The 27,393-nt window shown below is 45.7% G+C and overlaps 2 protein-coding genes and 1 pseudogene across 2 annotated transcripts; all 3 read left to right on the top strand.

Annotated features, from left to right (window-relative positions):
- Positions 1–4,022, top strand: LOC125535576 (uncharacterized). Its single transcript, XM_048698642.2, has 3 exons — positions 1–1,577; positions 2,672–2,886; positions 3,176–4,022. Exons 1-3 carry the CDS (start codon positions 146–148, stop codon positions 3,620–3,622), a joined length of 2,094 nt encoding a protein of 697 aa, XP_048554599.2. The 5' UTR covers positions 1–145; the 3' UTR covers positions 3,623–4,022.
- A 4,161-nt stretch (positions 4,023–8,183) lies between these two features.
- LOC125534945 (putative F-box protein At5g55150) lies at positions 8,184–9,407 on the top strand. The gene has a single exon (XM_048698002.2). The coding sequence runs from the start codon at positions 8,226–8,228 to the stop codon at positions 9,405–9,407; it is 1,182 nt and encodes a 393-aa protein (XP_048553959.1). The 5' UTR covers positions 8,184–8,225.
- Positions 9,408–21,446: 12,039 nt separating this feature from the next.
- LOC147983744 (small nucleolar RNA SNORD36) lies at positions 21,447–21,531 on the top strand (annotated as a pseudogene).
- The last annotated feature ends 5,862 nt before the right edge of the window (positions 21,532–27,393 follow it).

The raw sequence follows: 27,393 nt of genomic DNA, 5'->3' as shown, positions 1-27,393 counted from the left end.
GCCCGACTGACACGCACCCACCATCTCTCTCCCTCTCTAAACCCCAACCAACCAGCCCCTCCGCTCGCCGGCAAGAAAACCCCAGCCCCTTCCCGGAATCCCCACTCCGGCGAGCCCGACCGACCGGCCGGCCGGCCGGCCTCCGATGGCGTCGGCGACTTCGACGGCGGAGCTGGAGGCCGCCATCGCCGCCCTCCCCGCCAAGAAGCAGCGCCTGCGGGAGTCCTTCGACCGCCTCCTCGCCGCCTCCCCCATCCCCGTCCCCTTCACCTGGGCCGACGTCGACGCCCACATCTCCTCCCTCCAGGCCTCCATCGCCCGACGCTTCCGCCAGCTCCAGGCGCACCAGGCCGCCGCGCTCCGGTCCACCGCCGACCCCGTCCAGCACCAGCTGAGGGGCAAGGGCCAAGACAGCAGCGAGGAGGAGGAGGATTGGGCGCGGCCCAATCGCGCGCCTTCGGACCTCAATGCCGGGGAGGAGGGGTCGCAGGGGGGTGCGGAGATGGCAATCGAGGCGTCTCCCGGCCAGTACGACGCCGTTGAGGAAGGGGAGGCGTCTCCTGGCCTTGAACCGGAGGAGGGGGAGGCGTTTCTTGGCCTTGAACCAGAGGAGGAGGAGGAGGAGGAGGATGGGGGGCGGGCCAAGCGGGCGCCTTCGGACCTCAATGCCGGAGAGGAGGGGGAGCAGGGGAGGGTGGAGGTGGCAATCGAGGGGTCTGCCGGCCAGTACGACGCCGTCGAGGAGGGGGAGGCGTCTCCTGACCTTGAACCAGAGGAGGAGGACGAAGAAGATGGGGGGCGGGCCAAGCGGGCACCTTCGGACCTCACTGACGAGGAGGAGGGGGAGCAGGGGAGGGCGGAGATGGCAATCGAGGGGTCTCCCGGCCAAGACGACGCCGTTGAAGACTGGGAGGCGTCTCCTGGCCTTGAACCAGAGGAGGAAGAGGAAGAGGAGCGGGAGGAGGAGACCATCCAAGGGGCGTACCCAAGCCATCGCCACGGGGAGACGACGGGGAAGGCGCCGAGCAGCTGGCGGACGCCGGACCACGCAGGCGGCGCGGGGGAGGCCGTGAGGTGGAACCTCGCGGCGGCGCGCGCCGACAGGGACGCCTCGCTGCTGGCGGACATGCTGTACTGGGGCAACAAGAGGAGCCTGCGCGCCCGGCGGCAGTTCCTCCCGGCGCTGCTGTGCGCCGCGGAGCCCCACGCGCTGGTCGTCGGCGCCGTCAGGGACTTCCTGGCCAGGGCCGAGCCCAAGAGCGACAAGAACTGGGAGAACTGCGCCTCGCTCCTCTGCTGCGTCCCCAGCCTCAGGGCCGAGCCGTCGGCGGCCACGCTGGAGCGGGCCAGACGGCTGGCCGAGGACTGGAGGGAGATGATCATCGGCAGGCCTGAAACTTGCAGGGACCTCGGCCGGCTCGCCGTATGGGGCCTTCTGCAGTTTCTTGCCTCGTACAAAATCACCTTGGAGCTGGACGCCGATGGGATAAACCATCTCCTCGCCGACGTCCCGCGCAACAAAAAGCAGAGCTGCATCGAGCTCCGCAATGGTCTCGGGCTGATCCACGCCATGGCTGGTATGCTAGGACGCCTCTCACTGCTGAATCATAGTTTCATGAACTGCTGTGGCCGAATGCAGATAGTCAGTGTGTTCTCCAATCCACTTAGCATATACAGTACTTTTGGTTTCTCGCTTACATGGATCATCATTATCATGTGGCCTATTGAGATACTTTCAGTGGTATGCCCCTGAAGTGGTGCTCGATGTTGCTTGTTCTTCGGATATGAATAGAGTCAACAGCTCAACATGCTTGCACAGGGGTTGCCACGGATGATATTGTTTGCTCTTCACATTTAGCTCAACATTTAAGTGCTAAGTCATGGTCCTATAATATTGCACCTTAGTGTTCCATGCACTCTCTCTGTAGCTGTACAATATATAATATACTCCCTCTGTAAACAAATGTAAATGTCTTGCATTTGTTTACAGAGGGAGTACTATTGTTCAGATATTCCCAACCTGTAGCTGTACATGTTAAAATCTTACTGCAGGCATGTTTGGACCTTGCAAACCCTGCAAGAATTGGAAAACAAAATTGCATTCCAAACAAGTTCTTTGCAGATTTTCCAACCATTCTCTTGTATACTCATATTCCAAACAAGTAATAATGTTTTTTGTTAGGTGAGGAATATACATATTTCTCCATGTTATTTTGTTGATGCAGTGGCGAAACTGACAGTTATTCATGCTCATGCATTTGTTTGGTACTGGTTCCGAGTCATACGGAATACTATTATACAATATCACCAGCTGCTGATGCATAACTTATGGCAAGTGGACAAGCGGCTACTTTGCTAATTTCAAGCTGAAATATATATACTGTTGTCATCATGCATGCATGCAAATTGTAGCAGCGGGCGATGACAGTCTTTTACTGCTTGATGTTCTCCCAGTGTCTCATTTATACATATCTTTTGCAGTTAATACCTGTATCAAGAAAATGTTATTACAATTTTTTTTCAAAAAGGAGATAACCCCGGCCTCTGCATCATGTGATGCACGGCCACAGAAAAAAAGTTGGGCCATGTTATCTTCTTTTCGAAAAAAATTAACACTTCCACTTTGCCTGTTGCACGCGCTATGTTGAGTTGCTGATTCATTCTTCTGCAGACTCGGCCGACCATCTGATTGAGAATGGGCAGCCAGTTGATGCTATCAGCCATCTGATTGAGAATGGGAAGCCACTTGATGCTATAAAACTGGCGTGTGATTTGAATCTGACCGACAAATATCCTCCACTTTCCCTCATGAATGATTATGTTGGCAAAGCTAAGAAGACTGCTCAGGAGATATTGAGCAGGGAAGGCGATTCACGGGACTCTCTGGTTTGTCCTTCGCATATCTTCCTCAATAAGAATATCTTGTCTTGCATGAGAGTGATTTTTCCAAACTGAACATCTTTATACTAGTCAAGCTCATATGAATGTGAGTAGAGTTAGATCGTGAATTTTGAATCAAAATCTGGATATATCTACTTTCACAGGATTAGAAAAACAATTGCACAGCTTTTTTTTTGATTTACATATATGCTGCAAATACTAATAGTACATCATATCATTTCGCTATAAGCTTTCAACTGATTTGGCTCCTTGGGGTTTTGCCTTGGATGGGCAGAACCAGGCCATGGCGAGGCAGGTGAACGCCCTGATACTGTCGTGGAGGGCGGTGGACGAGCACGTCGACGTCGCGCACCGCACCGGCATCAAGGCGGAGATCACCCAGCTGCTGCACGGGTACGCGCGCAAGCGGCAGAGCCTGTCGGTGCCGGTCGGCTCTTCCTCCTCCTCCTCCCCGCCTGCCTGGAGCCCGCAGCGGCGGCGTCAGGAGCTGCCGCCGGAAGAGGAGGAGGCCGGGCAGAAGCAGCACAAGAAGCGGAAGCGGAAGCCGCACTGGCTGCAGCGGGAGGCGCGGCAGCACCGGTTCCACGAGCAGCCCAGGTTCTTGCCCCGGTGCGTCGGTGCCCGGCCGGGGCACGACGCCGGCGGGGGCCGTGATCGTGGCGGCGAGGGGCTCCCGGGGGTCCGTGGAGGGCCTCCTCGGTGCCCTGGTAGCCCGTATTAGCTGGTAGCGTCGCTCGCTCTTGGCCACGTCCTGCTGCCTTGCCTTCAGACCAGACAAGAGTATGTATGTAGAGTATGGTGCGACTGATCATGGGGCTGATGGTGCACGTATCTTTAGGATTAATTAACGTAAAAGTTGAGCTTAACCTCGTGGTTTACTGGTTAGAGTGCCTCACTCATTTAGACGAGACGATAATCGGAAGTCCGTCTATATTACATCTAGATGTGACATAATATCTTACATCTAAGTATAATGTCATGTGTTTTGTAATCCTTCCTGCTTGACTTTTTTGTTGTTCGTTTGTTTTTTGGGTGTTGCTACATGTCCGCCGGCCGATGATTCTAAAATATCCGCCGCATCGATGGCCGTTGGATCCCCGCGCTGTTAGCCGTTCGATGTAGTGCCCGCGCCTCGCATGCCCCCTCATTAATTCTCGCAACAAGCGTGTTGTTGCAGAAACAAACAACCTTGCCCCCAGCCTCGACAGAGCTGCGCCTAGCACGGGCGCCACCCCAACCCGCCCATGTTCCTGCAACAAAACCCATGTTGCAAAACTTGCATTTCAAGATAACCTTTGTTGCAAGACCATCTCCGACCTCTTCTCTGTATTCTTGCAACAAGACCCTTATTGCAAAAATTTCAACATCTCCGACCTCTTCTCTGTATTCCTGCAACAAGACCCTTGTTACAAAACTTGCATTTCAAGATAACCTTTGTTGCAAGACCATCTCCGACCTCTTCTTTGTATTCCTACAACAAGACCCTTGTTGCAAAAATTTCAACAACATCTCCGGCCTTTTCTCCGTATTCCTGCAACAAGATCTTTGTTGCCAAAAAAAAATGCAGCCAAGATGATGTTGTGGAAGAAGCTTTGTGTCAACAGATCGAGCCGAAAAGCTTCTGCACGGTTTGGCCTTGGACGAGCAGTCCAGTATGCTCTCAAACATCTTGGCGACGACCTCGGCGAGCTCGCCACCGGCTAGCTGGATCGCCGGAAGCAAGACAACGAGCAGCTGCGTCACCAGGGACTGCTCCTTGGCCATCTTCCTCAACGCCGCCGCCGAACAGTCCTCGTTACAGACAAGCCTGAACGAGCTGCTGCTTTTCTTGATGTGCTCCTCTAGCGGCAACCACGACGCATGGGTTAGCCGCATGCGGAGGGACGCCGAGCAGCGATAAGGGGTGCGGCTCGCCGGCGAAGCGCGCGCGGGCGAACGACGCTGGCCAAGTTGTTAACTCACATTGAGTTTTGGCTATGGGCGAGAAAAACGTGAAGATGTTTCGTTCGTGATAAGGATATCGGTGGAGTAAAGGCCCACGTGACGCGTGTCAATTACCGAAGGAGGCGGACGCGGCGTAGTTATCAGCCGGTTGAAGCTAAACGTTTCCCTTGTTTTTGAGCCTTTTCCGCTTTTATTTGCTGTCAGGTTGAACACATCCGGGCTGCCTGGCCAGCGCTTGCTAGCTCGGCTCCCCTCGCTGGCCTTGACTTGATTGATACTGTACAAGTCTGCATGCAATGAGAAGCAGCCCTATTGTTGATAACGCCCGTATCCTTTAGGTTTTTTTTTGCAAAGTGCCCTCCAGCTTGTCCCTAGGATGACGTCTTTTAGGTCAATTTACCCCATCCGCAAAACATGAAAAAAGTTTGTGTTTTTTTTAAGAATTTGAAATAAAAACAGTGGTAGCTCAAAAAGTGTTCATCAATTCAAAAAAGTCACAAATTAGAAAAATATATTCGTGATATAAAATGATGTTCATGAATTTGTTATTTTTTTATTTTCTAAAAATATTCATGAATAAAATAAATGTTCACGAATAGAAAAAAAAGGTCATGAATTTTAAAAATGTACACTGGGACAAAAAAAATGGTCGAACCTAGTTGCGAGTTGATGGTGGACTTGAAATTGGGTTAAGAAAATGTCGGGGCCAGTTGCGAGTCAAGGATGGACTTGCAACTGGGGCAAATAAAAGGGTCAATGGCCTAGTTGCATGTCAATGATGGACTTTTAACTGGGACGAAAAATTGATTATAGCCCAGTTGCGAGTCAAGAGTGGACTTGCAGCTAGGACAACTACACAAAACTACGCTAGGAGTTGCGAGTCGAGGGTGAACTTGCAACTAGGGCAACAACAAATCTATGTGCCTAGTTGCGAGTCGAAGGCGAACTTGCAGCTGGGACAACTATGAAACTACGAGATCAGTTGCAAGTCAAGGGTGGACTTGTAACTGGGGATGAAAAACAAACTATGGGTTTAGTTGCAGGCTTAGTTGTGAGGGAAAACTTGTAACAAGGACAACTACACAAAAAGTACAATACTATTTGCGAGTCAAGAGTGGACTCGTAACTGGACAACAAGAAAATACGAGCCCAATTGCGAGTCGAGCGCGGACTTGCAACTGGGATGAAAAATAAAACAACCGTTGCGAGTCAAGGGTGGACTTGTAACTGGGACAATAAAAACATAGGCTTCATTGCAAGTCAAGGGTGGGCTTGCAACTCGAAAAACTATGAACCCAGTTGCGAGTCGGTGGTTGACTTGCAACTGGGATGAAACAATCTATGGGCCAGTTGCGAGTTAAGGGTGAACCTGCAACTGCGATGAAAGTGAAAATACATGTGGAGTTGCAAGTCAACAATGAGCTTGCAGTTGGGATGAAACAAAACATAGCACAGTTGCGAGTGGAGGATGGACTTGCAGCTGGGATGAAACAATCTATGGGCCAGTTGCGAGTTAAGGGTGAACCTGCAACTGCGATGAAAGTGAAAATACATGTGGAGTTGCAAGTCAACAATGAGCTTGCAGTTGGGATGAAACAAAACATAGCACAGTTGCGAGTGGAGGATGGACTTGCAGCTGGGATGAAAAACAAAAACATAGGCTCCAGTTGCAAGTCGATGGCGGACTTGCAACTCAGATAACTATGAGCCCACTTGCGAGTCAACGACTGACTTACAACTGGGACAACTACGATATCATGTGCTCAGTTGCGAGTCAAGTGTCGACTTGCAACTGGAATGAAACAGTCTACGAAATCGAACGTTTGAAAATTAGATAAGACATTGCCAAATCTCATCTCGGTGAGTAACAACTTTTGTGAAATAATAGAGGCCCATATACTAACACCGGCGCAAGCATGGGAGACAACGAGAATAACAGCCACCAGAGCGACGCCAAAAACTGGTCCGACAGCGCAAACATCAGCACGAGACAAGACACATGCATGTGAACAAATATAATTTTGCACAAAACATACATGTTTAATTGCGTGGTGAGCATGTGACATAGCTAAAAAAACATCTAGATGAGAATTAGCTAATCCGGAAAAATAAAAATAGAGATATCTAAAATAGATGTGAAACAAAAAACAAAAATCATGAATTTTAAAAATGGAAAAATGGGAAAACAAAAACAGAAAACAACCCGGTCCTCGAATTGCGTGTCAAGAATAGACTTGCACAGAGGACAAAAACTGATCAAGTCAAGTTACGTATCAAGTGCAAGCCAAAGCCTATCTCTCCACGGAGCTTGTCTCTTCAACATCGAACTTGAAAGGAAATAGAAATACACAGCGACAAGCAATAGAGCATGTCACATCCATTTTTATGACACATGTCAGAAGAAATGGGGCGTAAGCAAAAAAAAAAGACCTGACAAGTGAACAAACAAAACAAGGTGACATAGGAATACATCGGCCGCCAACATGAGATCAAGAGTTTGCGGAAAAATTAAAACAATAAAATCCAACAAACAACATCTAGTATGCGCGGAAATTTGATCACGTGGTCTCGCTTAGGATATTATTTGGGCAATAGAAAAAGACAAATGAAATTAAATAAATGAAATGTTTTTTAACCTGAATATAAAATGAAATGTTGGTACAAGGAGATAGTGCGACTGCATGGTGCTTAAAAATGTAACAGAAATGGGAGATTAGAGAGTCAATCCATTCATGTGTTTTGAGTTAGCCACAAAAGAATTGCGACACATGGATTCGTGGCACTCTCGTGACAAATCTTCGTACAGCCGTTGTGAGTCTTTTTTTGTAAGGATCAACAGTCGCATGAGTCAAAAGGGAAAAGACAAACAAAACACAACCGGCCCATCTAACAATTCCTGCTGGGCCTCGCTACTAATAAACATCGCGAACCAGAACGCACCGCCACAAGCGACAAGCCAGGCGATCGACCAGAAACACGAATCTTAGCCTGTGAAAATCCAAGGGCAGGCAAGTTACATGTGAATGTGATATAGCTATTTCACTTTGTACTAATTTTGCACAAAGTTGAGTCATCTATTTTGGAACGGAGGAAGTAGAGCAAATCTGTAAACGGAAACGTTGGTAGAGAAATATTAGGAGGATTCTGCGAAGGAAACCGAGTGGGACTCCTCGAATCAAGTCCGTCCCTTCATCAGCCAAAAAACAGGAGAAAAGAGTCCCCGAGTGCCCAATCCAATCCACTTCTTCGCGTATTCGAATCAGGTGTGTCCTCCGTTTGTGATCTGCATATAAGTTACGTTTGTGATCTAAAAGTAAGTTACCCAAGAACTCCCAAGTTCACTGAAGAAATTCTGCACGCATCCTCCACTGATCAAGACTATGGAGGGCGCATCGCGTGATCTCCCTCAGGACATCTTGATGGACATATTTGCCACCCTCGAGATCCCCGACCTCGTCCGTGCCGGCTCCGTCTGCTCCTCCTGGCGCTCCGCCTACTCCAGGCTGCTCCTCCCTGGGCACTACACGCGCCCGCAGACGCCGTGCCTCCTCTACACATCCGCAACCGCCGGCGAGAGCGTCGCGTGCCTCTACAGCCTCGCGGAGAAGCGGACGTACAAGCTGACTCTCCCAGGGCCACCCATCAGCACTACGCATGTGATCGGGTCCGAGATGCACCTCGTCAACCCCATCACCGGCGAGCAGACCCATCTCCCTCCGGTGACCACCATCGAGCAAGTGAACTCCGGCGCTCTTCACAAGTACGAGTTCTCATCCCACACCGCAGAAAGGGTTTACAGTCCGCCGTCGATCTCGGCTCTGGAAGAGCTGAGGAACGAGCTTCACCATAAAGCCTTTGTGTTTTTTTCCGACGATACGTGCAACGGATGCGTCGTGGTGCACATACACAACCCGTTTTGCCAGCTCTCGTTTGCAAGGGCAGGGGACGATGGGTGGACATGGCTGCCACCCCACACCCACTTTGACGACTGCGTTTACAGGAACGGCCTGCTGTATGCGGTCACCTCATTCGGAGACATCCACGCTTTCAATCTAAGCAGCCCTGTTCCTACGATGAGGATGATCACATGGGAGCCCGGTCTCGAGGACCGGTTTCTGAATGCCTACATTGTGCAGGCTCCATGGGGCAGTCTTCTTCAGGTGTGGAGACTGTACGAGCACTGCGATTTAGAGCCCGAGCCTGGGGCGTCTGTGTTCTGGAACACCGGAGAGCTTGTAATATACGAAGTCGACGCTTCGTCGGGAGAGAGAATTAGGAAACTCAGTTGCTTGCGCGACCATGCGCTGTTTCTCGGGCACAATCAAACACTTTGTCTTGCTGCTCAAGACTATCCGGCTCTCAGGGGAAACCATGCCTACTTTACCGACGACAATGTGCTTTGGACAAAGGGGTTCAGGAACAATCCCCGTGACATGGGGATTCTCGACCTGGGTAATAACAGCAGGGAGGAACTTGTGTCTCCCCGGCTTTGCTCCGACTGCCCGGCTCCCGTGTGGATTACACCCAATCTTAGAAAGATGAACTTGGCTTTCAACGAATAGGTTGTAGCTTCCTTTATCTATACTTCTATAGTTATATGTAATGATTATTTAGTTTGGTAGGCGATGGTCCTGTGTTGATCTACACCTCTTTGTGCGTGTTTTAGCACTCTGCTCGTACACTGGAACAAGTTTTTCAAGAAGTTTTATGGTATGTGTATGCCAAAATATGAGAAATAAAAGTAGACTTGTCCAAAAATATCATCATGCACCATACAAAAAGACAAGATTGTACTTATATTACCAAACATGAGTGCAGTGTTTTTTTCCGATTTATCCTAATTACAATATACAAGGATCATATTTTTGCACAAATTATGCATTTTCTCATATTTATCATGTACTAGTGCCACACTTCCTTTTCCTTTGATCTTTTTGAGTTGTATAGAATATAGAGGATAATTTCTCATGTACTTCTCCACACAATAAGATGCGTCAAATCAAATGTAAAAGTTGAGGGATTTGGATGAACTTGCAGTATGTACTCTACTGTAACATGCAATCTTGTATGTTGCTGGACTTGGATAATAATAGCAGGGAGTTTGCATGTTTTTTTCATTCAACTGCATGTTGGAAGTATAGGAAACGTATTGTTTCTTTGCTGAAGTAGAAGGTAAGTGCTGACATTTGTGATAGATAAGCATGAAAGTGTGCATGATTGTTCTTTCAGAATGCACATGTGGCTTGTTTAAGTATACTATACAGTGGTGATCTGCTTTGGCAGCTATACATATATACAATTTTTTTGAACGGTTACATAATATACAATTACAAACCTGCATATTTGAATAGTTCATTCCGGGGGCTGAAAGACATCTGTCAGCATGTGTGTTGGCCGCCCGTGTATAACCTCCTTGGTGATGTAATTTGTTTTGCTATAATTCGGCCGCCCGTGTATCTCAGACATGAACAGATTGCAGTACTACTTTTGTCAAGTTTTAGTCTTGGCTCTTTGGTATATCTGTCCCTGTCTTTGGCCTTCATTTCTGCTAAATTTCAGTCGACTGGTTTTGATTTATTGCTCACTCGAAATTTTTGTCCATCAGATTTCTGTTTTCCTGTTTTTGCCATCTGAGTTACGTCGCCGACGGGCAGTGAGGATTTTTTACCCCTGTAGCTCTGCACGCTGCATGCTGCAATGATTTCAGCATTCCTGCATCTATGCTTATGGATTGTACACTGCTAAAATTTGTGTGGAGGGACGCACAATGGATTGGCAGGCAGTTCCCTTTGTTTGGTTTTGATTTCAGCACCATGTTCTGTACTTCTTCAGTTCAATTTTCAGATCTAGTTGTTTTGCAGAGTTTTTCTCCTTCCGTAGTTAGATCTAGCTAATATGAAGAATAAGTATGCAAAACAGAATGGGTGTCCAACTTGTGGACCATCTGCTTGGTTACATTTATAATCTGAGCAAGCTATATGTTTTGCTTTTTTTGAAAGTATAAGTAGAGATGACATAGCTGATGTGGTTTTTTGATCTTTAGTAACCATGTCCTGCTTCTTCAGTTCATGCTCGCAGCTAGCTCTATAAGCCTACAATATTTCTGTTTCTCAGTCTTTATGCTTGCATTGTTCTATACTGGGACTCTCATTTTTCTAGTTTTTGAATGCTCTCTTTATGTCACGCGCTAGGGAGATTAGAGCTTGCGGATTCGATTACCGGTTGTGGGTGTGGTCGACACGGGGCGAGTGTGACGCTCCGAGACCGATGTGCCAGGTGTCCTCCAGTTATTCGCTGTTGTTACCTTGTCATTGCTGGCGTGTCTTGCATTTCATATCATGTTATCATGTGCATTTCATTTGCATACATGTTCGTCTCATGCATCCGAGCATTTTCCCCGTTGTCCGTTTTGCATTCCGGCGCTCCTATGTCCTCCGGTGGTCCTTTCTACCTCTTTTCGTGTGTGGGGGTTAAACATTTTCGGATTGGACCGAGACTTGCCATGTGGCCTTGGTTTACTACCGGTAGACCACCTGTCAAGTTTCGTACCATTTGGACTTCGTTTGATACTCCAACGGTTAGCCGAGGGACCGAAAAGGCCACATGTGTGTTGCAGCCCAACACCCCTCCAAAGGGGCCCACCTCATTTGGAGATTCCTAACTCCCTCTACCTCTATATAAAGACCCCCCCTTTCCAAATCCCGGGTCTCCTCTTTCCCTAACCCTAAAAATTCCTCACGCCTCCGCCGGACATGTCCGTCCCTGGCCGGACACACCGCGCCGCCGCGGCCAGCCAGTGAACGAGCGCCACGTGTCCGTCCCGGCCTCCCACCGCCGCGGCCCGGGCGAGCCCGGATCGGGCCCCCGAGCCCATCTCCTTGCGCCCGCCGTCTTCCTCAGCAGCGCCACCCGCCGCCACCGGACGCCGATGCGCCGCCGCAGACCTCGCCGGCCAGCCGCCGTCGCAAGTCCGGCCGCCCCGTGCCCGCATCACCATGGGCCGGCGCCGCCCCGCCGTCTCGTCTCCGGCCTCCCCCTCGTCGCCGGCGTCCTCTCCCTCCTCCTCCGCAGATTCCGGCGAGGCTCCGGCCACCGCGGCCCCATTTTCCGGCGACCTCGGCCCTTGAAGCTACAGTGCCCCGGCCAGATCTGGATCCAGTTTCTCCTCGGTTGACTTTTTCCTTCCCGAAACCCTAGATTTTTGCATACTTTGACATGCCATAACTCTGCATCCGTAGCTCTGATTCGTGCGTGTAGCATATCAAAATGTTCGTCTCGACGAGTACATCATTTCATCTCATTGCATCATTTTCATTTGAGCTTATCTTGATGCCCGAAATGCTGTTGGAAGAGAGCTATGTGATGATTATGTCAGATCTGTTTCAACAAATGGCCTTTTGTCATTTTTGCCATGATTATTGTGTGCATGCTATGATCCTGAGCTCTACATGTATTTTGTAAAATGTCAATCCATCTTTACAGGGATGTATGCCATGTATTTTGTGTGATCTTTGTGGTGACTAGCACAAGCATGCAAAGTAGCTTACTCAATGATGCTGATTTCAGGGACTTAGAATTTCACTAAGTCCTTGTCCTGTTATTGTTTTTTATGCCATATGTTCATGTTGTTTCCTAGTGATCCGTGCCTCTTTTGAGCATGATCAGTAAGGATGTTTTGTAGATATTATGGTGCTCTATCCATCCATGTCTTTGTTTGCATTTATGGAGCACCCTAGCTTGAGTCAATCGAGCTCTACTTTTGCTATAAAATGTTCCTGGCAGATTGTTAACATGTTTAGCGATTTTGCCGAGCTTGTTGTTGTTGATCCGTGCATGCTATATTGTTGTTCTTGCCATGTCTAGCTTCTATGCCATGTCTTCTTGCTGGGTGTATGCTTAGATTGTCATGCCATGCCTCGTAGTAAGTGCATCGAGCTCGTGAACATGCCTACTTGTTATCTGTTTTGCATGCTCCAGTTTTTCACTAAGTCTGAATCTGTTTATGTTTTTGCTATGTTCACATGCTTGCAATTGTATTTTCTGATCCCTTTTGGCTCATGGTCACTAAGGGACTTTTGTTATATGCTTTGAGTAGCTTCATGCCATGCCTTGCATTGCCATGATATGTTCTTGTAGCATGTAGTTATCGTGCTCTAAACATTGCTTCCTGATGATACATTCCTGACTTGTTGTTATTTTCACTAAGTCTGTAACCTGTTATCTTTTGCACTTTTGCCATGCTTGTTTGAACCTGTTAATGAGTGAATTAGCCGTAGCTCAGTGTTCATCTTTTGTCAAGCATCATGAGTGGATCCCTGCCATGTATTTTGTTGCTATGTTTGAGTGCTGTAGCATATTTATCTTGATGCATTTAGATGGCTACTTGCTGATTATCGCAGACCGGTGCCATATTTGTTTTGCTTGCCATTTCCAAACCGTGCATCCGATTCCGGTGATCTTTATATCGATTTCGACCGAAATCAACTCCTCTTTCCAGTGGCACTCTTGGATTTCCAAGTTGAGGCCAGGTTCAATCATTCCTTTCCAAGTCTTGCATATGCATCACATATCGCATCCCGCATATCATACCATGTTTGCATCATGTTGTTTGAGCATTGCACGTGGTTGATTGTGTTCCTTTTGCTTGTTGTTCTTGTTTGGTAGAGCCAGGAGACGAGTACGTGAACGAGGAGCCCGTTGAGTACGCTTACGAGGATCAAGGCAACTCTGAGAACTTTGCAGGCAAGATGACCATACCCTCGAAATCACTTCTATCTTTGCTTGCTAGATGCTCGCTCTTTTGCTATGCCTATGCTACGATGCCTACCACTTGCTTATCATGCCTCCCATATTGCCATGTCAAACCTCCACCATATCCTAGCAAACCGTTGTTTGGCTATGTTACCGCTTTGCTCAGCCCCTCTTATAGTGTTGCTAGTTGCAGGTGAAGATTGGAGATCGTTCCTTGTTGAAACTTGTTTATTGTTGGGATATCACAATATTATCTTGTTTATCTTAATGCACCTATATACTTGGTAAAGGGTGGAAGGCTCGGCCTTATACCTAGTGTTTTGTTCCACTCTTGCCGCCCTAGTTTCCGTCATGTCGGTGTTATGTTCCCGGATTTTGCGTTCCTTACACGGTTGGGTTATAATGGGAACCCCTTGGCAGTTCGCCTTGAATAAAACTCCTCCAGCATGGCCCAACATTGGTTTTACCATTCGCCACCTAGCACTACAAGAAATATGTCAACTTGTGACCTTCTGTTAGTGACCCTGGAAGAATTGGTCATAGATCTATGACCATTTCAGACCAATTGGTCAAAAGTTGTTCGGGGGGCTCCAAAACCTAAACTATAACGACCATTTTGGTCAGAAAGGTCGTAATTTCCTTACATGAAATGGTCATAAAGCAGATATCACTGGTCTGCTGCCTTATTTCTAGCTGATCATGACCAATATAGATGGTCATAACCTTGTAAATTGTGGTGGGTTGCTATGACTAGGCACCACCTCATCAGTTTTGCCTATGTGTCATGTCCATGTGGCAGTTTTTGCCCTAGGTTGTGAAGCAACCTATATTTCTGTCATTCCCAAAATTCCCAAAAAAATCTCATAAATTCTTTGGGTCATATCTTCATCAAATATGTAAAAATCCTTCCTTGCCTAGTTCAAAACTAATTCAACAATATTCATTTTCCTATTCTGTTCACGACAGCACTTTATGAAGGAAGTGCTATTTATATATTCTTGATTGCCCTCGGAATTTTTGGGCACTCTTTCCTATCCAAATCATTACCGCATGACAAAATTCAGCTCCACTTGCCTAGCAAATCTTCCTCGGCAAATTTCCAAAGTTTTTGTCCACCTAGAAGCATTGTGAAGGAAGTACCTTTTTTATATATCCAAATAACATGAAATTTATACAGTTTCTTCATATGCCCAAATTATCACCCTCCTCCAAATTGCAGCTCAGGCAAATTATCTATGTGAGCCCAGGTTCAATTTATATTATATGGCCAAATTGGCACGTTGCAAAGCAAGTGTTATCTAGACCCCTCCTATTAACCTCAAACTCTTTGGGCACTCTTCCATATCCAAATCATTTCCACATGATAATATTCAGCTCCATTTTCCTAGTCAATCTTTCTCAGGAAATTTTCAAAGTTTCTACCTCGAGAGAAGCTTTGTGAAGTAAGTACTAGCTAGGCTTACCCAAATGATCTGAAAATCTACCAAGGCATAACCATACCTAGGTAACTTACCTACACCAAATTTGAGCTCATTTCATTCATCCAATTTCTCTCACTAGTTTTCCCAAGTTTCTGTCCATAGAAGAGCATTGTGAAGGAAGTACCACTTTGGCATGTCCAAATGGTATCAATTTTCTACGGTTCTTTCCAATGCCCAAATAACCATCCTCCACCAAATTTCAGCTCAATCCATTCATTATTTTGAGCCCAGCTTCAACATTCATATTTCTGTCCAGTGTGGTACTATCGGTGTACTAGAGTAGGGGTACCCTAGTATCCCAAACTTGTGCACGGGCAGTCGCAGCATCCTGCGGCAAGGCTTGCCGGGTGACCGCCAAGGTCCTCCGTGGTTCCTTTGGAGCCATTCAAGAACAAAGTGTCCAAGCCAAGAAGACAAGACCCCGGCAAGAGGAGCTTGCCGGGAAGGCTAACAAAAGCATCCCAAGACCCCGGCAAGAGGAGCTTGCCGGGAAGGCCACCCAAGGCATTTCAAGGAACTTGCCGCGGCGCACCACGCGTCCCGGCAAGGCCCGGTAAGCGACAAGCTCTCGGACGCGACAAGACAACGACCGCGGCAAGGCGCTTGCCGCGGCAAGCCACCTCTCCGTGCCCGCGCTCCAGCACATCCACCAACGTGTCGCTCTGGGGCCCTTCCAGGCGTACGTGGCGGGAGGCTGTGCAGCCAGCGGCGTGCGGTGGCAAGCGGCGCTGACAAGATCGCCATCGTGGCGAACGGTGGCGTCCCTGGCGGTCCCTTTTCGCACTGTTTAGGCGACACAGACGGGCATTTAAGGCTCTTGTCCCCTGCCGTCAGGGTTAGGTATGATACACTATAGCAGGTAGCTGTGCCTACCGCAGCACCTTTCCATTTTTACCCTTTTGCCTCCGTTGCCACCTGTTGGTGACCCCTTGAGCATATAAAAGGAGGCCCGTGTGCAACGTAGGGGGGGGGGCGGTAGCTAGTTCAGAGAACACTCATGCTCGGTCTCGTTAGCTGCTGAAGTGTACTGTAGCACTTCGCGCTCTCGAGCAAGAAATCAATACAAACCACAAAGCAGGAGTAGGGTTTTACGCATCCGTGCGGCCCGAACCTGGGTAAATCGCTCGCGTGCATCGCCTCGATTTGCTCTTTGCATGATCTCCGCCCCCGCCGAACCGAAAGGGACTCGGTCCGCCGGTCCCATAGGTGCCCGTGGATCAGTACCCCGGCAGGTACTTTGCAAAGCAAGTACCACCTAGGATCCTCCTTTTGATCTGAAAATTTGTGAAGACATTCTTCTTAGTAGATGAGCATCCTCAGCAAAAACTCACGCCCATTGGCCATGTGCATTTCCCGTACCGCTAATCAAACACTTGGCTGCTAATTCATGTTTGAGCATCGATCGGTCTCCTCGTGAGAATATTATGTTGTAATTTTCTTCCTAGAACCTACCTAGGGAGTTCCCAACCCACTAGACATGCCTAGGCTGCCCAGAACACATGGCAACGCCACGGTCACGCGGTGACCACGCGTCGGGCATGCGAGTTTACGCGCTCTAGAGTTGGGGGCCTTGGCCACCGTCCAAACCTCGACGTATCGCCATCAAACCATGTATTTATGATTAAATAGGTACTTATGTAACTATAAATGATTTTTGTAAAAAATAAATAGTAAACTATGAGGCAGCTGCAGTTCAAATTTGACCCGCTTCCTACTGAATCGGCGGGAATTTGTCTTTTTTACCAGAGGTGGATCAAAACTTTTGACGCCCAACATTTTTGTCAATTGTGCATTAAATATGGCCTACTATTTTATAAAAATGATTTGGTCCATTTTTGCAACAATTATTTGGGAGGTCCTTCACAAAAAAACCTCCTTTTGGGCACTCGAAAAATGGAAAATGGCTTTTTCGTCCAAAGAAAATGAAAACTTCCTTAGGCAACATTGTTTGCCATTCCAATATACACCCTTGTGCACAATATGGGATCATTTGAACAAATTATGCCATGAATGTGGCCATAAGATTGATCATTTGGCTTGAAAGCCATTGATCTCCACACGTGATAGCTCGTTTTTGAGAACACTTTTTTAAAATAATTGCCGTATTACAAGTTTGTTATTTTTCCTAGGAACTTGGCCACATATAATACAACAATGCGAAGGTTTCCCAATTTTCTGATTTTTTTTGAATTTTTTATGCCCGTTTCAAAATGCGGTCAAAACGGCGGGAATGACCGTTCTTAGCTAGTGGTTGAATCTTGGATTTTTTTGGTGTTTCTATGATTAAATAGATACTTATGTACCTAGAAATAATTTTTGTAAAAAATAAAGAGCAAACTACAAGGCAGCTACAGTTCAAATTTGACCCGCTTCCACCTGAATCAGCGGAAATTTGTCTTTTTCATGAGAGGTGGATCAAAACTTTTTACACTCAACCATTTGGTCAATTGTGAATCAAATATGGCCTAGTATTTTATAAAAATGATTTGGTCCAATTTTGCAACAAATATATGGTAGGTCCTTCACAAAAAGAACTCAATTCGGGCACTCGAAAAATGGAAAATGAATTTTCCGTGCAAAGAAAATGAAAAATCCCTTAGTCAACATTGTTTGGAATTCCAAGATGCACCCTTGTGCACAATATGAGATCATTTGAACAAACTATGCCATGAATGTGGCCATAAGATTGATCATTTGGCTTGAAAACCCTGAATCTTCACGCATGATAGCTCATTTTTGGGAACACTTTTTAAAAATAATTGCCGTATTACAAGTTTATTATTTTTCCTGGAAACTTGGTCACATATAATGACACAATGCGAAGATTTTCCAATTTTTTTGAATTTTTTATGCCTGTTTCGAAATGCGAGCAAAACGGTGGGTTTGATCGTTCCTAGCTAGTGGTTGAATCTTGGAATAATTTTGATGTTTCTCTGATTAAATAGACACTTATGTACCTAGAAATTATTTTTTGAAAAAATAAAGAGCAAACTATGAGGCAGCTGTAGTTCAAATTTGACCCGCTTCCTACTGAATCAGTGGGAATTTGTCTTTTTCACCAGAGGTGGATCAAGGCTTCTGACACCCAACCATTTGGTTAGTTGTGAATCAAATATGGCCTAGTATTTTAGAAAAATGATTTGGTCCAATTTTGCAACAAATATATGGTAGGTCCTTCACAAAAAGAACTCAAGTTGAGCACTCAAAAAATGATTAAAATAGCTAGAAAGATAAAAAAATGCATGAAAATTTGTGATCATCCATAAAATGTGGTCTAACTTGAGTGATAAATCTAGTTGAGCCATTTTGGAAAATATTTTTGATAGTTGCTTCACAAAACCTCCTAGTTTTAGTACTTAGAAACTATTTCAAATCATAAATTTTCTGAACCAATGAGAGCACTTCCCACGGATCACCCCAATGTAGCCGATCTAAACCGTCCACATCCGACGGATCCAATGGCTCTCACTCACCTCTCAGGTCTCTCTCTCTCTCTCTCTCTCCCTAACCCAAACCCTAGCAGCCCCCTCTCCTCGCTCCATCCAGATCTCTCTCCCGCGCCGCCGCTTGTCTCCTCCTCCCTCGTCCTCGTCTCATCGCTGCCGTCGTCACCTCCTCCCCGTCCCTGAGCTCCTTCTGCGACGTGCCCTGATTAAATCAATCCCTCTCCCCTCTCCTCCCAATCCCGATCCAGTCCTCTCCCCGCCGCTCCAACCCACCCACCAAACTGATCCTGATTCTCCTCCGGTCAAGACCTTCTCCCTCCCGATTCCCCCCAATCCCAACGCCACCGACGACATCCATCCATCCGCAGCTCTCCCTCCTGCCGTGGGGATGGATGAGGAGTTCCTCGCCCCTCAACCACCCATGGATGGATGTGGACGGGGCCAGGACGGCGCCGGCGCTGGATCTACACCCACCTACGTCTCGACGGGGCAGCACAACGGAGCACGCGACTGCGACGCCGCCCTCGCCGGGATGCCACCACCACGCGCCTGAGCCATGGAAGATGAGGAGGAGTGCCTCCCTCCGTCGTACGAGATGCCATCATGGAATCCAAGAGGGAGAGGAGGAGCATGGAGGTGTCCCTCCGACCCACCCTACTGACGACCGACGCCATGGAGGTGTCCCTCCCCTCCCCTCCCCTCCTCTGCTTCTTCTTGATTAGATATGATCTGATTCGTGAAGGGGGTTTGTGCAGGCTATCACCATGGTAAGCCGAGGTGCTGCGGGTGTCGAGGAAGACGATGGTTCGGGTGTGATAGTGAAGAGAGGATAGTGTGCAGAGGGGGAGGATGTCGGTTCATCCCCCTGTCCGAGGTGCTGCTTAGATTACTAAAGGGTAAAATCATCCAACCTGTCCTAGTTTGGCTGCTTGGTCCACTCTAGCTCCATTCCGGCCTCGGTGTCCAGTGATTTAATTTGTGGTTGCATAGTAGCATCAACATTATGTGCTAATGTTTAGCACAAATGATGTACATACGGTGTGTATTTTTCTTCAGTCACAGAAGTTAGAATAGCATCTTCACTGTAGTTCTACTTGCAACTCAACTAAACTGCAGCACAGTTTGAATACTTGATAGGCTTTACACTAATACATACTTTACATGTTCAAGCAAATCCGATGTGAAACTGGTCATCTTGTTCATGCAAATCCAGACACTCTAATGCATTATCTTGTATTGTATTAGTATGATAAGTATGTGTTAGGTTTGTCCAGTCCATCAATGTCGGTAAATGTGTTGTGGTCTATGCATGTGTATAGATTTTTTATTTTGTTGGCTATTGCAACACTTGGATTATTTATTAATATAACCCAGCAGCGCTGCTTCCATTTTAACACATGTACTAGTGTGCTAAAACTACTACTGTACCTGCTTCTTCTTAGCCTGAGTAGTACATCAGGCTTGCATTAACTTGTGTTAATTGTATTAACTTGTAGCCTAGTCATTGCAATCATCTTGTGTAGTCTATCAGAATCCATTCTCCTGCTCTTTTTCTTGTACTGTATGTCATCCATTGTTCAAACCTGTTGGTAAGTTCTTGTAGTGTGTCGCTCAGAAGTGCATTTTTATTTTAGGATTTGCTTCCTGTGTGGTACTGGATGGCTGAGTATTAAAATAATTTGGTTACTATCGGAAGCACTTTAATTCTATGGAATTAAACTTTGAGAAGCATGCATGCATACATATATATATATATATGTGTGTGTGTGTGTGTGTGTGTGTGTGTGTTCAATTTGTCTGGACTACGTGATGGCATCCTATGATTTTTTAACAGCTTTCGTATTATCTTCTTATTTTTCTTGTCCTTGTGCAGCAGGATTTGATTCTGTACAAGGGGTTCATCATGCCAGGCTCCTCTTTTTTGATGCTTCCATGCAACGGTGGTGGCGATGGTGCTGTTTGGCATCGGCTACAAAAACACCCTGCCATGTCATGCCAATCAAGTTAATTATATGTCGCTCTTTTCATGTTCTGCTTCATACATACATGCATATGTGATGGCTCCCTGCCTCCCTGCCTGCTACATCTCTGCTTGCATAAATAAAAGAGAAGAAAGAAACACTCAGCTTAAAATAATTGTAATGAGCAGCACATGCCTTTCATTTTACAAGATGGTCATTGTATCATGATAACTGGATCATGTCTATGCCACATACAAATCATTGAGCAGTGTTCCTGATGCTGATGGCATGTTACCTTGAATAATAATGTTGACAGGAGCATTTTGGTTGCACATTTGCGACTTCTTGCTTGAATCCCAAAGTTTCAGATCAACGTGGGGTTCAATGTTTGCTTTCCATTCTTATTGTCCGTCTTAGATCATTCCCAGTTCACTGAATCAAGTTGCTTGACCTACCTATCAGGCTAGCTCACATAGCTGTATCTGCCGTGTCCTTTCCAGTTGGACATGCGCAAGCTATGTTTTTACATAAGCTCATTTGAAAATCACATACTAGTAGCAGCAAAGTTTAGTGCAATAGTTGTCTGTCAACGTTCAGTGCCAGCTGCAAAATTCAGTTATGCACAAGCACCATTTAGTAGCAGCATAGGTATATAGCATTCATTTAGCGGCAGAAAAATCCAGTTCATTTTACTCGCTGCTCTCTTTGGCATTTACAGTCTTGGACTCTCTGGCTGCTCCTCCTCTGGCCAATGGTGAAGCGCCGACGAGGCTAGCAGCAAGGCAATGCGGCGGGATCGTGCTCCCGTGATCGTCTGAGGCGCATGCTCTGCTGCTCAAGGTACGATTACCTGTTGATTCCATGGTCTCGATGTTTTTCTCCTACATGGTTCAGAAGGTGAATCTTCCATTTGAGAAGTCAGACTGTTTAGGGAATTTCCGTGACGATGATGATGTTGTGCTCGGCAGAGGATGTGAAACATTTAGACCGCTGTGGCCTTTCCGGTCTTTGATGATCTAAAATTGAGCTTTTTAAAACTGATGCCTAGCATGCTATCAACGTTTTTTTGTTCCTCATCTAGAGATGCAGCTCTCTGTGTTGGTTTGATATAATGTAGAGGAGTTGCATGTGAATCGTTTGTCAGCTGAGCATATGATGTTACAAGGAGATGCTACTGAGATTTACGTCGTTCAAGTATCTTAAACCGAGCTTTTTTTAAAACTAATGCTTGGTTGATCTAGTTCTAGTATATTAGTTGGCTGTGAGAGTCTTCTGTTGTTGGTGTTGTGTTGTCATTTCTTTTTACGTCATTGAAGAATAAAAAAGATAAGCATTTCTCCAGCCAATGTCTGAAGTAGCTGCTGATGTGTAGTCATCGGCTAGACCTATGCATTTCATCAGAAGTCAGATATAGCTTGGACTATACTTCTGAATAGAATTGAAAATTTTCTCTTTTGTTTATTTGTCTTCAATTCTTTGGATCAAATGACTCTCTTGAACACATGTTCGTTAGTGTGGTGATGGTTAAACAACTACAGCAGATCGACGTTTTTTTTGCATTTTTTCATTTCTCAACCTTGGATAGTTTGCCAAAAATAAACCCTTAGATTCGTTACCATTCCTTTGATAATAATTTGTTGAGGTCGCTAAATATTTTTTAGCAGTAATAAACTGTTGGGTAACGTAGTAATTTCAAAAAAATTCCTACGCACACGCAAGATCATGGTGATGCATAGCAACGAGAGGGGAGAGTGTTGTCTACGTACCCTCGTAGACCGATAGCGGAAGCGTTATGACAACGCGGTTGATGTAGTCGTACGTCTTCACGGCCCGACCGATCAAGCACCGAAACTACGGCACCTCCGAGTTCTAGCACACGTTTAGCTCGATGACGATCCCCAAACTCCGATCCAGCAAAGTGTCGGGGAAGAGTTCCGTCAGCACGACGGCGTGGTGACGATCTTGATGTACTAATGTCGCAGGGCTTCGCCTAAGCACCGCTACAATATTATCGAGGACTATGGTGGCAGGGGGCGCCGCACACGGCTAAGAATATGATCACGTGGATCAACTTGTGTGTCTATGGGGTGCCCCTGCCTCCGTATATAAAGGATCAAGGGGGGGTTGCGGCCGGCCTAGGAGAGGCGCGCCAGGAGGAGTCCTACTCCCTCTGGGAGTAGGATCCCCCCCCCCCCAATCCTAGTTGGAATAAGATTCGCGGAGGGGGGAAAAGAGAGAGGGGGGCCGGCCCCCTCTCCTTGTCCTATTCGGACCAAGGGAGGGGAGGGGCGCGCGGCCCATCTTGGGCTGCCCCTTCTCTTTTCCACTAAGGCCCACTAAGGCCCATATAGCTCCCAGGGGGTTTTGGTAACCTCCCGGTACTCCAGTAAAATCCCAATTTCACCCGGAACACTTCCGATATCCAAACATAGGCTTCCAATATATCAATCTTTATGTCTCGACCATTTCAAGACTCCTCGTCATGTCCGTGATCACATCCGGGACTCCGAACAACCTTCGGTACATCAAAATGTATAAACTCATAATATAACTGTCATCGAAACCTTAAGCGTGCGGACCCTACGGGTTCGAGAACAATGTAGACATGACCGAGACACGTCTCCGGTAAATAACCAATAGCGGGACCTGGATGCCCATATTGGCTCCTACATATTCTACGAAGATCTTTATCGGTCAGACCGCATAACAACATACGTTGTTCTCTTTGTCATCGGTATGTTACTTGCCCGAGATTCGATCGTCGGTATCCAATATCTAGTTCAATCTCATTACCGGCAAGTCTCTTTACTTGTTCCGTAATACATCATCTCGCAACTAACTCATTAGTTGCATTGCTTGCAAGGCTTAAGTGATGTGCATTACCGAGAGGGCCCAGAGATACCTCTCCGACGATCGGAATGACAAATCCTAATCTCGAAATACGTCAACCCAACATGTACCTTTGGAGACACCTGCAGAGCACCTTTATAATCACCCAGTTACGTTGTGACGTTTGGTAGCACACAAAGTGTTCCTCCGGCAAACGGGAGTTGCATAATCTCATAGTCATAGGAACATGTATAAGTCATGAAGAAAGCAATAGCAACATACTAAACGATCGAGTGCTAAGCTAACGGAATGGGTCAAGTCAATCACATCATTCTTCTAACGGATCCGGTTAATCAAATAACAACTCTTTTGTTCATGGTTAGGAAACATAACCATCTTCGATTAACGAGCTAGTCAAGTAGAGGCATACTAGTGACACTCTGTTTGTCTATGTATTCACACATGTATTATGTTTCCGGTTAATACAATTCTAGCATGAATAATAAACATTTATCATGATATAAGGAAATAAATAATAACTTTATTATTGCCTCTAGGGCATATTTCCTTCAGTCTCCCATTTGCACTAGAGTCAATAATCTAGTTCACATCGCCATGTGATTCAACACTAATAGTTCACATCACCATGTGATTAACACCCATAGTTCACATTGTCATGTGACCTATACCCAAAGGGTTTACTAGAGTCAGTAATCTAGTTCACATTGCTATGTGATTAACACCCAAAGAGTACTAAGGTGTGATCATGTTTTGCCTGTGAGAGAAGTTTAGTCAACGGGTCTGCCGTATTCAGATCCGTAAGTATTTTGCAATTTTCTATGTCTACAATGCTTTGCATGGAGCTACTTTAGCTAATTGCTCCCACTTTCAATATGTATCCAGATGAAGACTAAGAGTCATCTGGATCAGCGCCAAAACTTGTATCGACGTAACCCTTTTACGACGAACCTTTTGTCACCTCCATAATCGAGAAAAATATCCTTATTCCACTAAGGATAATTTTTGACCGCTGTCCAGTGATCTACTCCTAGATCACTATTGTACTCCCTTGCCAAAATTAGTGTAGGGTATACAATAGGTCTGGTACACAGCATGGCATACTTAATAGAACCTATGGCCAAGGCATAGGGAATGACTTTCATTCTCATTCTATTTTCTGCCATGGTCGGGCTTTGAGTCTTACTCAATTTCACACCTTGTAACACAGGCAAGAATTCTTTCTTTGACTGTTCCATTTTGAACTACTTCAAAATCTTGTCAAGGTATGTACTCATTGAAAAAAAACTTATCAAGCGTCTTGATCTATCTCTATAGATCTTGATGCTCAATATGTAAGCAGCTTCACCGAGGTTTTCTTTGACAAAATCCTTTCAAACACTCCTTTATGCTTTGCAGAATAATTCTACATTATTTCCGATCAACAATATGTCATACACATATACTTATCAGAAATGCTGTAGTGCTCCCACTCACTTTCTTGTAAATACAGGCTTCACCGCAAGTCTGTATAAAACTATATGCTTTGATCAACTTATCAAAGCGTATATTCCAACTCCGAGATGCTTGCACCAGTCCATAGATGGATCACTGGAGCTTGCATATTTTGTTAGCACCTTTAGGATTGACAAAACCTTCTGGTTGCATCATATACAACTCTTCTTTAAATCCATTAAGGAATGTAGTTTTGTTTATCCATTTGCCAGATTTCATAAAAATGCAGCAATTGTTAACATGATTTGGAGAGACTTAAGCATCGCTATGAGTGAGAAAAATTCATCGTAGTCAACACCTTGAACTTTGTCAAAAACCTTTTTCGACAAGTCTAGCTTTGTAGATAGTAAGACTACTATCAGCGTCCGTCTTCCTCTTGAAGATCCATTTATTTTCTATGGCTTGCTGATCATCGGGCAAATCCATCAAAGTCCATACTTTGTTCTCATGCATGGATCATATCTCAGATTTCATGGCCTCAAACCATTTCGCGGAATCTGGGCTCATCATCGCTTCCTCATAGTTCGCAAGTTCGTCATGGTCTAGTAACATGACTTCCAGAACAGGATTACCGTACCACTTTGGTGCGGATCTCACTCTGGTTTACCTACGAGATTCGGTAGTAACTTGATCTGAAGTTACATGATCATCATCATTAGCTTCCTCACTAATTGGTGTAGTAGTCACAAGAACAGATTTTTGTGATGAACTACTTTCCAATAAGGGAGAAGGTACAATTACCTTATCAAGTTTTCTACTTTCCTCCCACTCACTTCTTTCGAGAGAAACTCCTTCTCTAGAAAGGATCCATTCTTAGCAACGAATGTCTTGCCTTCGGATCTGTGATAGAAGGTGTACCCAACAGTCTCCTTTGGGTATCCTATGAAGACATATTTCTCCGATTTGGGTTTGAGCTTATCAGGATGAAACTTTTTCACATAAGCATCACAACCCAAAACTTTAAGAAACGACAACTTTGGTTTCTTGCCAAACCATAATTCAGATTGTGTCGTCTCAACGGATTTAGATGGTGCCCTTTTTAACGTGAATGCAGCTGTCTCTAATGCATAACCCCAAAACGACAGTGGTAGATCGGTAAGAGACATCATAGATCGCACCATATCTAATAAAGTACGGTTATGACATTCGGACACACCATTATGCTGTGGTGTTCCAGGTGGCATGAGTTTGTGAAACTATTCCACATTGTTTTAATTGAAGACCAAACTCGTAACTCAAATATTTTACTTCTGCGATCATATCGTAGAAACTTTCATTTTTGTTACGATGATTCTCCACTTCACTCTGAAATTCTTTGAATTTTTCAACTATTTCAGACTTGTGTTTCATTAAGTAGATATACCCATATCTGCTCAAATCATCTGTGAAGATCAGAAAATAATGATACTTGTCGCGAGCCTCAATATTCATCGGACCACATACATCAGTATGTATGATTTCGAACAAATCTGTTGCTCGCTTCATTGTTCCGAAGAACAGAGTCTTGGTCATCTTGCCCATGAGGCATGGTTCGCAAGCATCAACTGATTCATAATCAAGTGATTCTAAAAGCCCATCAGCATGGAGTTTCTTCATGCGCTTTACACCAATATGACCTAAACGGCAGTGCCACAAATAAGTTGCACTATCATTATTAACTTTGCATCTTTTGGTTCAATATTATGATTATGTGTATCACTACGATCGAGATCCAATGAACTATTTTCATTGGGTGTGTAACCATATAAGGTTTTATTCATGTAAACAGAACAACAATTTATTCTCTTACTTAAATGAATAACCATATTACAATAAACATGATCAAATCATATTCATGCTCAACGCAAACACCAAATAACACTTATTTAGGTTCAACACTAATCCCGAAATTATAGGGAGTGTGCGATGATGATCATATCAATCTTGGAACTACTTCCAACACACATCGTCACTTCACCCTTAACTAGTCTCTGTTTATTCTACAACTCCCGTTTCGAGTTACTAATCTTAGCAACTGAACCAGTATCAAATGCCGAGGGGTTGCTATAAACACTAGTAAAGTACACATCAATAACACGTATATCCAGTATACCTTTGTTTACCTTGCCATCCTTCTTATCCGCCAAATACTTGGGGCAGTTCCACTTCCAGTGACCAGTCCCTTTGCAGTAGAAGCACTTAGTCTCAGGCTTAGGATCAGACTTGGGCTTCTTCACTTGAGCATCAACTTGCTTGCCGTTCTTCTTGAAGTTCCCCTTCTTCCCTTTGCCCTTCTCTTGAAACTAGTGGTCTTGTCAACCATCAACACTTGATGTTTTTCTTGATTTCTACCTTCGTTGATTTCAGCATCACGAAGATCTTGGGAGTTGTTTCCGTTATCCCTTGCATATTATAGTTCATCATGAAGTTCTACTAACTTGGTGATGGTGACTAGAGAATTCTGTCAATCACTATCTTATCTGGAAGATTAACTCCCACTTGATTCAAGCGATTGTAGTACCTAGACAATCTGAGCACATGCTCACTAGTTGAGCGATTCTCCTCCATCTTTTAGCTATAGAACTTGTT

Source organism: Triticum urartu, chromosome 2A (genome assembly GCF_056163025.1).
Source record: "Triticum urartu cultivar PI428250 chromosome 2A, HENAU_Tu73, whole genome shotgun sequence".
Lineage (NCBI taxonomy): Eukaryota > Viridiplantae > Streptophyta > Magnoliopsida > Poales > Poaceae > Triticum > Triticum urartu.
Note: the sequence above shows the minus strand (reverse complement) of the source record. Positions and strands in the feature narration are given on the sequence as shown.

Bases quoted from the DNA above. Each gene is read 5' to 3' on its own strand.
- LOC125534945 (XM_048698002.2), top strand. From the start codon at position 8,226: ATGGAGGGCGCATCGCGTGATCTCCCTCAGGACATCTTGATGGACATA.
- LOC125535576 (XM_048698642.2), top strand. From the start codon at position 146: ATGGCGTCGGCGACTTCGACGGCGGAGCTGGAGGCCGCCATCGCCGCC. The intron at 1,578-2,671 runs GTATGCTAGGAC...ATTCTTCTGCAG, and splicing joins GCTGATCCACGCCATGGCTG to ACTCGGCCGACCATCTGATT. The intron at 2,887-3,175 runs GTTTGTCCTTCG...TTGGATGGGCAG, and splicing joins GCGATTCACGGGACTCTCTG to AACCAGGCCATGGCGAGGCA.